Source organism: Calliopsis andreniformis, chromosome 5 (assembly GCF_051401765.1).
Source record: "Calliopsis andreniformis isolate RMS-2024a chromosome 5, iyCalAndr_principal, whole genome shotgun sequence".
Lineage (NCBI taxonomy): Eukaryota > Metazoa > Arthropoda > Insecta > Hymenoptera > Andrenidae > Calliopsis > Calliopsis andreniformis.
Genome location: NC_135066.1, coordinates 8,007,347 through 8,020,023, shown reverse-complemented (window position 1 = coordinate 8,020,023; position 12,677 = coordinate 8,007,347). Strand labels below are relative to the sequence as shown.

At 35.0% G+C, this 12,677-nt stretch overlaps 1 protein-coding gene across 1 annotated transcript in view; it reads left to right on the top strand.

Annotated features, from left to right (window-relative positions):
* Nucleotides 1-12,677, top strand: part of LOC143179356 (uncharacterized) — a 165,692-nt gene that overhangs the window by 68,196 nt on the left and 84,819 nt on the right. The window contains exon 6 of the mRNA XM_076378546.1: nucleotides 7,663-7,838. Coding sequence (XP_076234661.1) covers nucleotides 7,663-7,838 — 176 coding nt within the window. The remainder of the gene's footprint in view (nucleotides 1-7,662; nucleotides 7,839-12,677) is intronic.

Here is a 12,677-nt window from a genome sequence, read left to right as displayed (position 1 = left end):
TGCCAGGAGAATCTTTCAGTGTTCGAGATGTAAGAGCAAATAGATCTATTATTGGAGAAAAAGTGTACGAAATAATATTGTTTTGGAATTTTGGGGCATATGAACCCTTTTATGTCCACTGTATTGCTTTCCATACTTTTCGATTTGTGATCATATGTTATGGATTGTACTTTTACTGTCAATTTTATTATTCTTTCTGCACAAGGTGAAGTAAAAACACCTGAGGATGTCCAATGTGAGATAAAAAGATCATATTATATTAATGAACATTTATGTGTGTATTCATAAATTTATCTTGAATAAAAAATTTGCTTTTTTAATTGTTTAAAAATATATAGGTCTTACAGATGGTCTCCACAAAACACTTCAGTATGAATTAGTCAGTTTGTTCCTGTAACATTTCACTGCTAAATTTTAAACTCTGTGGAATTACTTACAATGTAGATAATATGTACTATGCATACCACGAGATATGTATTAAACTCCATAACTGACTTCAACAACGTGCACAGTATATGTACTGAAAATCATTCAAAAAATATAACTTCCTTGTAGAAGTGAAAGTTGTAAAAGTAACTTTTCTATTGAAGTTAAATCTCCTCTATATACAGGTTGTTCGACAAGAAGTGTCAAAAATTTTGAGGGACAAATCTACATATCAAAATAAGATGAAAGTGAAAAATGACAAAATTGCGTTCGAGTCTTTATTTCCTGTCTGACCTGGCTAGTGCAAGTTGGCAGTAGAATAAGTCTCAAGTCAGGCAGTCTCAGACACATTTCACACGAACTTTATGCGTTTTCTTAACAATAATTAATAATTCTGAAACGAAGCCTTAAACGTACTCTTGTTATTCGTGATTTTTATTTTATTTTAGCATGTAGAAACGCTCCTAAAAATTTCTGACACTTGTCGTCAAGCACTCTGTATATATTACTAATATTAATTAGTATAAAGTGATGTCTCTGTTTCACTCTAAAAACTATGGATGTTTCACAACCATCTATTTAGTTAAAATAATGCTAGTAAATCTGTAATCGTATTCAGTGAGGATGATTACATTGAATCTACAATATATAAAACCATGAGTCAAAATATAAATGAAATAAAATGAATTAATTTGCATCATATAACCAGAAGTTTGTATTTCCTTCTGCGTCTGCAATTTTAGCAAGATACGAAGTAATTATTGCAAAAAGAGAAGCTCTTCCTTTTCCCATAGCGTTTAATATTCTTGTTGACTTTCGAAAATGAGTTCTCTGCTAGTACAAACCGATATCCTTTCCTTCGCAAGAAAGTTCCCTCGATGTTCCATCAAAGATATTCAATAAAATAATTCAATACTACGCTTGATTAACATCCTCAACATTCAGCTAAAGTTTAGCGCGATTCTCTCAGAGACCAACGAATAATAACAACGAAACACGGCTGTCGATAAAAGTGACGATTTAAACACGACATTAATCGATCTCGCCTTGTTCAACGTCACTGTGTTAAAACGACGCGAAATTTTTGCAAATCACGTTTCATCGTACTGTCGTTTTCCTTTCTTTCTCTTTCCATCCATCCCAGATCTATTAGCGTCGCGTTAGACATTACTTCCGTCTAATTGGCCGACTCGCGAGTGTGATCGCGACACGTCAACCCTTCACTCGAGGCTCCCCAGTGTTTGAAATTCTGCCCATGAAAATTCACTTAATGTTTTACACGTATATTTAATGTGACAGAAAGCTCGCTATCTTTTACAGAGAAATGTTCACGAATTTATAGCAGAAACTTTGTACTTATGCATAATAATGTTCAAATAAAATGGGCTATTTATAACGAAGGACACGCTTGTGAAATTAATATCCTGGGAGCTTATTTTGCCCTCTCTCAGGAGAGAGAGTGAAGACTGTAAGTAAGTAAGAGTGAGAACTCTTTATGTATTATCTGTGATTTCGCGTTAATTATTACGATAGATACCTGGTAATAATGTAATTTCGTGTGGAAACTGTTTACAAAAAAATATCTTTATAGTATAATATAAGTTCGTACATATTAGGGTAAAATGAAAAAATCCAATTTTTTCCTATCAATACAATTTTTGAAGTATCGCCAAGCCTTGATCTTGTAATATTTGACTTTATATTTTAGTAGGTATATTAAAAATGTTGTATCTTCTAATATTTCATACTCCAGAGGTAAACAATGACCCTTCATATTTTCTTCCAAAAAGGAGGTTGACAGTTAATTTTCCCTTTTGTGTAGGTATCTTGATTTTAAAAGAATTTTTCATCTTTTTCTATGCTTCAGAAAGCAAACCTTTGTATGAGGATTCTAAAAATCTACCCCAGATCTTAATATACATATCCTTCTAACGACTGAATGGTTCAACTAATTCTTCTGTCGTCAAAAAATAATAAAAAGCCTTTACTAATAATAATAGTTACAGAATTTTCAAAACATAAACGTATATGTGGTCCACACTCCAAGGATGAAATTTTTCTAACAAATTCATTAGCGTTTGCTGAATAACGAAGCATTTTAGAGCGCGGAGTTAACTCATGTCCCCCAATCAACCAGTTAACTAATTAATTCCTTCCCTTTCTTTAAACGTCGACCCATGTTCCTCGTGGAGGTATCGTTAATTACAGTTTCGATGGCCCCCCAGCCCCTTCGTAATTATCGCCATCACGATGCCGATTGTCGACGAGATCACTCGGTTGTACTACAGATCGATCGTCGCGATTATTTTCGCGACCACGTAATGTTCTGCTTGCGGCGCAACTAATTGATCTTTCCAGCGCGCTTGAACCCGATCATTATCATTTGCATACGCGATCTCGCGCACAGGGAGTCCCGATCCTCTCTTTCTCGCTTCTCTGATAAGTGCAAGGTGGGTCAAGGAGGGGGGGTGCAGAGTCCCCTTCGGCCAGTAATCGTTGCACGCGATATCTCGCAACCGCGGAAAACTGCAGCCGTCGATTTTCTACGTCGTTTCGCTCAATCGCGAATCCTCAGGCATGATCGATCTCTGGATCGATGTCGATCGTTTATTGAAATTACTGTGCCATCTAAGTCGACTCTGTTATTTTGTAAAATATTGAAGAGTACTTCAAGTTATCTTTAGCTTCAATTGTATATACACTGTAGAGGAAAAGTAGAATATTGTGTTATCTATTGATGAAAGATTTCTGTTAAATTAATTTGAGTTTGTACAGATTTTTCTTAGGTATATTCAAACAGAAAATTCAACTATTATCCACGGAAATATTAAATTTTTATTAAAAAAATAATTACAATGCAGACTTTATTTATCTGTATTTTTTTCTGTGGGCAACTAAAGTGTAGTTGTAAATTAAAAAGGAAAAGCTAGATGAAAGGATTTAGATACATAATTTCGAGTACGCTAAGATCGTCTTAAATTAAATAAGAACTTGCTTGTATGATAGATTCATAGTGAATGAAGTACCTAATGTCATTTAGGATTTTTCCGACTGCAACGTCTTAAAATCTGTGGAATAATAGTTATATCATGAAAAAAAGAGAATGTTTCTTTGTGTGCACTATATTTTCGTGATAGACTCGTCGTTATTCTCTTACTTTAGGAATATTTTCTCACTCAAAGACTCAGAAAAATACTTCTTGTTTCTTTCGAGCTTGTTAGTTTTGAGCTACAAGCTTATAACAAGTGGTATTGAAACATTAAATATTCTCATTAATCTTTATTTTCTGAAGAACCTTCCTGCTATTTCTCTTTCAATATTATTTGTATCTTAATGTACAGAAGAAAATTCTTTACGAGGATGTCCTATTATATATAATAATAAATCAATCGATTACCAAATCAACATAATAATATCTTTCTATCCACTAAGTTATGACAGCATTCTTTTATCTCAGAAACTTGAAACTGTCGCGTCGTCTGCCTTATATTCATTTATTCGATCTGGTTTCTTAGTCAACTAAAGTATTTAATGATGCTGTATCATCAATCTAGACGCAGGTAAACAACAATTACGCATCGATGATTAAAGCTATTATAGTAAATCTAGTGATTTAAACTTGGAACTAATAATGCATTCGGCTTAGTTCTTTAACAAAAAATGTTATCTCTTTAGATGTTAGAAGGTCTAACAAATCATATAGGATAAAATAATCAAATTTGAAGTTAAATCCTTTTTACTTTAATTTATTTTAATTAATAATATTACTGCTTCCTTTAGTGATAGACCTAATGCCCTTATCTGTGTCTTAATGAGTATTTATTGTTATTATTCTTAATGTTCACTCTTCAATGTCATTAAAATATTCATATCTTTTGGAAAAAGTTAATTAAGTACTACAAAAGTTGAATGCTATCAGAGGAACTGCAACGACTAGAACGATTACTCACTAAAAAAAATGTTATGTTGATATTAAATTGGCATTGTGTGAAATTAAAGACAGATACAAAATAGTGCAAAGAATACTTATTTTCTGAAATTATTCTCTCACTTTTATTCGCTAATGCCCCTGCCAAGGCGAACAAGAATATCTTACTGAATGTCTCTCATTCTGTCTAACCTCGTTAACCTCGTTACTTGTCCCGAATTTCGAGTTCATAACGAGTAAACACAATAAACATCTCCATAAACCACATATTTTTTCCATAACCATGTTGTCCTCGTTGCTTTATTAACAATAAATCTACACTAACGATTGCTATTCATTCGGGTGTTAAATAAGCCACTCAGTGGTCAAACCGATGAATCCCATAAAAAAAGCAGTGAAACTTAACGATACAACAATTAACAAAAACTAGAATTGATTATTTTAGCTTCTAAAAGATTCTGAAAACTTCAATCTTCGGAGAGAGTTCCAACAATTTCGTACAACAAGAAAATTCGAAGAGAAAAGGACGAAAAGTCAGGAAGGAAAACAGCAATGAAAAAGAAAACGAGATCCATCGCGTTTCTCGTAGCCTGGTGCACGCACGCACACAGCGAACGGATGCACCTGCAAACCTGTGTCCCTGTGCGTGTGCCGATCTCGATGTCGAGAGAACTCACCTTCTTAACGACAGCTTCTCGTAACACGCAGGACCACTCGTCCTTACAACCTGCCAGAATCCTTGCCCCTTGTGCGCTGTTGCGTCAATCAGATCTGCGTGTCTCTTTCTCTGCGCGTTCGATCCTTCAATTACTCATTCGTTTCGCTCTGTCTCGACTATTTTCTGTTCTTTACGATCGTCGATGCTTATCGGAGAAGTGACGCAGAATACTGCCACGTAGGTTTTACGGTTTGAAATGTTATCTGTCGATCAATTACATTCGCAAATGCTGAGGTGATAAAAAATAATTGAACTCTGATGATACCTGATAGATGAATAGATGAATTATCTAGTCAATTTTAGTTAGGGCTGTTTCTAGTTATTGCTTTAAAACTTTGAAATCACTTTTTGCATACGAGTATGTGAAGCAGAACGCAGGTTCTTTTGTTTCAAATCTTTTAGTGCCAACTCCCTAACCACAGGTATGGTGAAAAGTACCAAGCCAATAATCACCCAGTTTTCATGGACCAAAAAAAAAATTCTGCGCTCACCGCAAGTGGTATTAGTGAACTCAATCTTTTCTACACATTGACAAATCTTTTCAGAGTATACCAACCAGAAAGGCTGCATTTTTCCACAAATTTATCAGCAAAGTTAGAAGTTAGAAAAATTTTAAAGTGGGTACCCATGGATCGGTTCGTGAAAATTTTAGCATGGCGTTCTACTATCGATAGATCAATACCTTGGCATTGAAAGTGTTAAACACACAATTTAAATAACTTCAAAGCATAAGTAACATTAGTACGTATATTTATACTAAAATTTTAAGAGAAGAAACACATTTGAGCCTTTCCAATCTTTTATCTATAACCTAATTTACTTCAGGTTTTGTAAATCATCAATCACGAAACTTGAAATTTGTATTTAAAGTACTTCAAAATTGCATCTAAATTTTCTCCATTTTTAGTTCCAGATTTGATCGAAGTCTGAAACACTAATACTGTGAAATCTGATTGAATCTAACAAGTGTATGAATCATTATTGTTAAAACGTCTTCTTATCATCAATTTACTCAGAACCATTAGCATAGATCGAGACTTCGATATCGATCGCCAAGTAGCCTTGTAAAAAGAGTCTTGTATAAATATATTTTGTAGCATTTTTAAAATCTATAATTTCTGTGTAACGTACACCTAAAAAATGTATGCACCGATTAGGATTTTTTCTTGATAACATTCATTTTCGTGGCATCGTATAATGATTGCTAATTATTATCCTTTCATTCGAGATCACTTATCGCGATAAACGCGAACGGAATTCCTCGAATTTCGCAATCTTCCTTCGTTGTTGGTTACCGTTAGTTGCGTTCGCGTTGATCCATTAAACACTCTACTGAAATCTTTTTTCTCCCTTTTTTATATTACATTTCGATATTTCCTGATTGATTTATTATTTTTTACCACTTGTCACGGCGAACGGTAACAAAATCGTGCTTTTTATTCTCACAATAACAACTTTCTAACTCGATTAGTCGAATGAACAAAATAGTCATCGTAACAAAGACTACTACGATGTTTCCCTGGAAATCTACAATCAGTAGTCTGATTGCTAATCTTTGCATTGGCTCTATTTTCGCAAGGACGAAATTGATTGAAGTTGCGAAAGCATAACTTAACTTTTTGTTCAATTCAACTTATTAAATATGATAAACTTTCTTATTTTCTTGTAAAAGGATTTCGTACTTAAGATTTATACCTATTTTTTTTTATTATACTTTCGACGCGAGTATTAAAATTTGAAGGATCACTAAACATATAGTTACTAGTATATGTGGTTATATGTAGAGCAAAGTGGCATAAATCACATTTTCAAGAAAATTGAATTTATACCTTAATTAATGTCTACAAGACGCAATTTGTATTTTTGGCAAATGAATATTCAACTGAAGGAACCTTTTCTCGCAGAAACCAGAATTAAAGTGCAAGTCTGTAATACAACATTAACGCTCAAAACTTTAAATATCATTTCCTATTTATGTGACTTATAACTATAGATATATCACTTTCTCTGAAGAAACTGAGTAGATATCTCATATTATTAATAATTAAGCACCTACAGAGTATTACATTACACTCATTCTTATTGGATTTCACAAATTTCAGGGGTATTTCCATTTTATAGGAAACTACCCATAATGTGAACTCTTAATACTCAATTTTTAAGTAGTACCTCATATTAAAATTGAATGCAAATGTACACGTACATGTTGTATAATTTCAGCAGTTTATTTGCTAATGAAATATTCAAATTTTAACTAATGTTTCGACAAAAATAGCAAGCTCAATTAATAGTATCTACACCAATAATACTTATTTAACCAGAAAAGAATACTAACAATTCACATACTGTATAATCATGTCACAATAACACCTCGTAAAAAGTGCAATACACGCATCGACATCAATCGTCCTCGACTTCGTTTCGATGAACTATTAATCACAATTTATTAACACTATCGTTACAGTATCTTTATTAATATCTATCATCTCTCAAAAGTCCCCTCATCCTCAAGGCATCAGTTGATCAAGTCTAGAACAAGTTTTCAGCTTGAGACTTTCAACTGTATACATAGTACGATCAATGATTTCAGGGGACGATCAATACCGAGGCGCCGGTGGATCCAGCAGCGGAAGTCCGCCAGCAAGTTTGCTGGTGGTCCCTCAGCCCTTGACCGTGAAGCCCTCTCATCCGTCGCACCTGAATCCCCATCTAGGTGGACCGCACTCTCACCCGCCGAGGAAGTACCAGTGCAAGATGTGTCCGCAGGTAAGTGGCTAATCGATTGATCGAACTTCTCCTTTCTTTAATGGAAAGCTGTTAGAAGAGTCTAGCTGAGAACGTTTAGATCTGTATCTCCTTCTATTCAATAGAAAAATCTGGGGTCAATTATTCTCTTGTTAATGGGACAAATTAGGAGAACTAGAGCTAGGTGCTGTAGGTATGGAACAATGGAACGAGTTAGTGAAAATAGAGTTAGAAAGGTTTGTGAGAGTGATTTAGAACAGCTAGATTTGTATGTTCTTCCATTGATCAGAGAAATCTGGTACTCGGTGGGATGAGTTAGTAAAAATATGTATATCTGCGTATCAGAGACACAAGAAGAACTTATTCTTGTATGAGATGCACGGATATTATTTTCTTAATCCATAAGAATTATCGTACAAGCGACACGAAGGAATAGTTCAAAATCATTTGGGCCGGGAGAGTTTTATCTGAAAGCACTGTCAAGCAGAATTTTTTATAAAGCCAAGACTGAAATAATATCGTAACAATTTTTCTGTCTGAGATTTCGCAATTTCTTCTACTGAGAATCTTCAAATTCCCCAGTTCCAGAATTAAATATTTTTCTCCCGTACCATCCCACTCTTCGAAATTAAAAATCATGCTCCAGTGTCCCTCCCTTCCCCAAAACCCTCGAAACCTCCATTTAGGATTTCAAATCAACTTTCCCTAAAGCTATTTACCCAAACGAATCACCAAAATCGTCTTACGATTATCTTAAGCCTTCTTCGCTGGTAAAAATCGACGCAAAAAAGCATTTAGCCATGCCATGACACAGAAGAGGAGGGGTGAAACAGGGGGGGTAAGGTATACACGCAAATTCATCGAATGAGGATTCAGCGAGGTTAGCCAGGGGTGCAATTACATTGGTCAGAAACGTAACTGGACATTTTTTCAGACTGACGAGCCGATAATGGGCCGTTTTATAGCGTTCTAACCCTTTTACGGGGTCTCGTTGGGCCCCTGGCTGAGGCTTCCGCGCACACTAGTGCCTGATTTTCACCGCAGGTACAGTCGTCAGGCCGCGATTCAACAAAGCCACGAGGGTTATTCGGCTCTCGCCACTGTTGTAAAACACCGGCCATTCAGCTGCCAACCACTTTCCTCGCTCCCGGCTGTAATACGGCATAAAGGAGAATTTAGGAAGGGAGAGGGACACCCTTTGCCTCTGTCTCTCTTTCTCTCCTCCCTTCACGCAATCTCTGCGAGACGAGTGGAATCTGTGGTTTTTTCGGTCAATGCAAACTTGCAAGACTCTGACAATTAGTTTTGCTTCCTGACTCTTTGGGGCATCGTTTCTGTGATCTGTTCCTAGGCTACTTCTATATTCTTCTTTGTTTCCTAGGTCACTTCTATATTCTTCTTTTTAATGAGAATTGTATATATTGATGAAAGAAATTTAATTACTGCTTTATCATTTTTGAACTAAGTTTTCGATTTTTTCATTTTGTTTTAATTACAGAATTTATTAGCTTGTCTCTTGGAGACAATCTTAGATATTTTGTTTAGGGATTAGAAAATTTTATATGGATTTCGAATAGTATGGTTTATTGATTAAATTTCTTTGAAAGATGTTTGATAGTTTTAAATAATATTGTCTATTAGTGCGGAACAAATTTAACTTCTGTATAAGAAACTATTAAATTTTAGTTTAATATCACTGTATTTATGACACACTTTAAAGAAGTCGTAAATAAAATTCTCATGATTTAAAGTTTATAGATACTAGACTAGTAGCCTGTATGCTTCATCACAAATATAAAATAATTGTGTTCCATTCTAGCAAAAAATAATCTTGTGTCATTCCTTTATTAGCATAATAATCTTGTAAAAACTTGTAGCAATGTAGTCATGCTTCTGATTTCTTTCAATAGCCTTTTTAGTCTTCAGAAGGATATGAGAATATTTGTTAATTCTATTCTTCTTCCTTAAGGTTACATTAAAAGTTATCTACATTCATAATAACGAGCAAGTGATAAAAATGGTTATGTGGAAGGTGCTCAAAAGGAATTTACTTTAAGATGTGACTTTTAACTCTCTCTACTTTTAACAATTTTGGTTTATGTTTCATAAAGCTTTCATCTAACGTTTAATAACTCGTGACGTTTTAAGAAAAGTATAGCAGGTCTTGCAAGAAATCATTTTTTATTAACGCTAATGCAGAAAGTCTTGAAAGCAAGAATACCTATTAAAGTAAAACGTTTCCAATACTCATACTCTTAAAAAGAACTCCAAAGTTGAAAAAATTGTTAACTTTTCCCCAAGTATTAGGTCATTAGTTTTCCTTTTGTATTTTATTTCGAACCAGTAGAAATAATCTGTTTCAAAAGGGATTAAAAAATTATCTGAGAAATGGAGAATGATCGTACAAAGTAGGATTATCTTTTTGGGATTATCCTACTAAATTATCCCATAAAAAATGTCATTAGAAATTATTTAATTTCTAAAAGAATTCAAGTGCAAGTACTTTTTAAAAACCAACAAATGAAACCAAAAATGCGTCACTTATAGAATAATCTATGTGTATCAGTGATTCGATACAAGTCGAAATTTTAATTTTCTCAGAAGAAAAATAATTTCCAACGACCTTACTCATCAAACGATAAATCTTACAATCCTTTCAACAATCACATTTCTAATAGTCACTAGCCCAGCCCTACACTTCCCTCACAATTGAAATATTTCCTCCAAGCAATTCCACCAGCAAACAGTAGTTAAAAATCCAATTTTTTCCGCAAATTCCTTCGAATGCATTTCCATGAAAATACGTGCATACCTACATCTCACCCTTTTCCTTGAATCTCTCATTCGGGGAAAAAAAGAATGTCATTTCTCTCAGCTTCCTGTACGCGAGTGCCTCGCACGGTTCTGTATCGATTTTATTTCAATTTCAACTATCCCCCTCCCCTGCTCCTCTTTCTTTCCCCTTGGAAATCGACAGCGTCTCCGGCTGGCGTAGGGGCGCAGGTAGAGGAGGAAAGGGTTGCCTCAAAGAGTGAAGCGAGCGCATCGAGATGCTCGCCCGTCTCACGGCTCGTTTACAACGAGGACTTGCCGTTTACATCTCGTAATCCGCGACAGAATCGGGGATTAGAGTGTCGAAGGGCTAAGGATTAGCGCGCTTTATCGCTTAAACGCTTTTTTGCGAAACGAGCCGCCAACTTGAAAACTTCTTTGCTAAGCACAGAGTCAAAGAACTATTCGTGCACCCACAGTTTCTGTAATAACGTTACAACTTCTGACCATCGAATTAAAACCAGATGCAAGTGTATTTTTCCAACTAAATAAATGTTCTTTGCTAACCAAATTATTGAACCCTTTCGCCCTCGACGTTTCGCGGTTGCAACGTTGTATTTTAACTCAGAAAAAGTAAAGAATAAATATATTTACTTTTGGCCAAGGTAGATTATCAGTGGATTAGTAGTAGATTATCGATAAGTACTCGAGATTATCTGAAATACAATTACAGTAACCAGGGGGTTTACAGAGGAGGATCAACTGCTACAGCCTGCACGCTCCTCAGACTTAACTCTTTTGGTTTTACACATTTCTGGGGACATTTAAGAAAGTTAGTTCATGATAATAATATCTACTATTGATAATTTCGAAACACTCAAAAACTGGAGTATTACGAATACTATTTTTGACTGATTGTAGTTGCATTAGCAAATCACCTTCGATTAGTGAAGGAAGAAATTAGCGTCGCGTCGATGAAAGGAGGCTGGTGAGTGGAGAGCCTTATCAGGCATCAAAAAGCGCGAATAATTGGAAAGGAAAGGAAAGGACGAGACAGGACAAAACAACAGAAGCAAGTTGCTGTACGCGATGATTTCTCTCATTCGGGATCTCGTTTAGAATGTATTTAAAGGTGATCCTTTTTGCCTCGTAAATGAGATCGATTCGATCCCCGTTAGTCCCATTTTTAGAAGTTGCCTAAGAAAGTCGGGAGCGAACTTCTTTCTATTTCTCCTTGACGCGTTCAGCCTGTGGCAGGTAACGGAAGGGTTAAGAGCCGATTTTCGGAAATTGAGCTGTCACCAATGTTTTCTGCCGTGTTTACGACAGGATTTCATGGGTAGGTACTCTTGCAGGATACTTTAACCCTTTCCCAGGGCTGTTTGCGGATTTAAAAAAGTCTTTTAATCCTTTAACTGCCCGGAGGAGCGTAAAAGTCGAGGGTCTTGCTGCTTCTCTTCGCTGTTTTCCCCCTTTTTTTCGTTATGACTGAACGACAGTGGCGACTAGTTGGATTGTCATGTTTATTAACCATTCTTTTCTGCGTTAGTGAATTTTTGTCAACCCCTCAGACATGACATAAATTTATAACATAACGTTACTTCGCTAAAAAAGAATTATAAATAAACAATTTGTAATTTTTATTTTATATCGTGAAACATCTAGCATATAGATTCTCCATCATTTTTAACTCCAACAATTTAATTTTTGAGAATAGTTTACCAGATGTGTCGTTCATGAAGCTGTAACAGTTTTGTTAGATTTTCAAACAGAATTTTAATTTTGCTTTTTTTAAGGATTTTATGCTTTCGACTTGTGACAGTTTTCTCATCGGTTTGTAATATGGTACTTTTTCTAAAGAATTCCGTTTATAATGTAATTGAAGTCCATAAGGTAGAATGTGTATTTTTAGTAGAGGATTCAATTAAATGAAGAGAATACTATATTACAGATTTGAGATTCAGGCCTTCAAACATGAGTGTCTTAAGAATTAATCTATGTCACTTATGACGTTTGCCTTATAATCACAGATTGCTAGGCTGTCACTTGGAATATTTGAATTTTCCAAATCACTTTTACTAGCCCAAA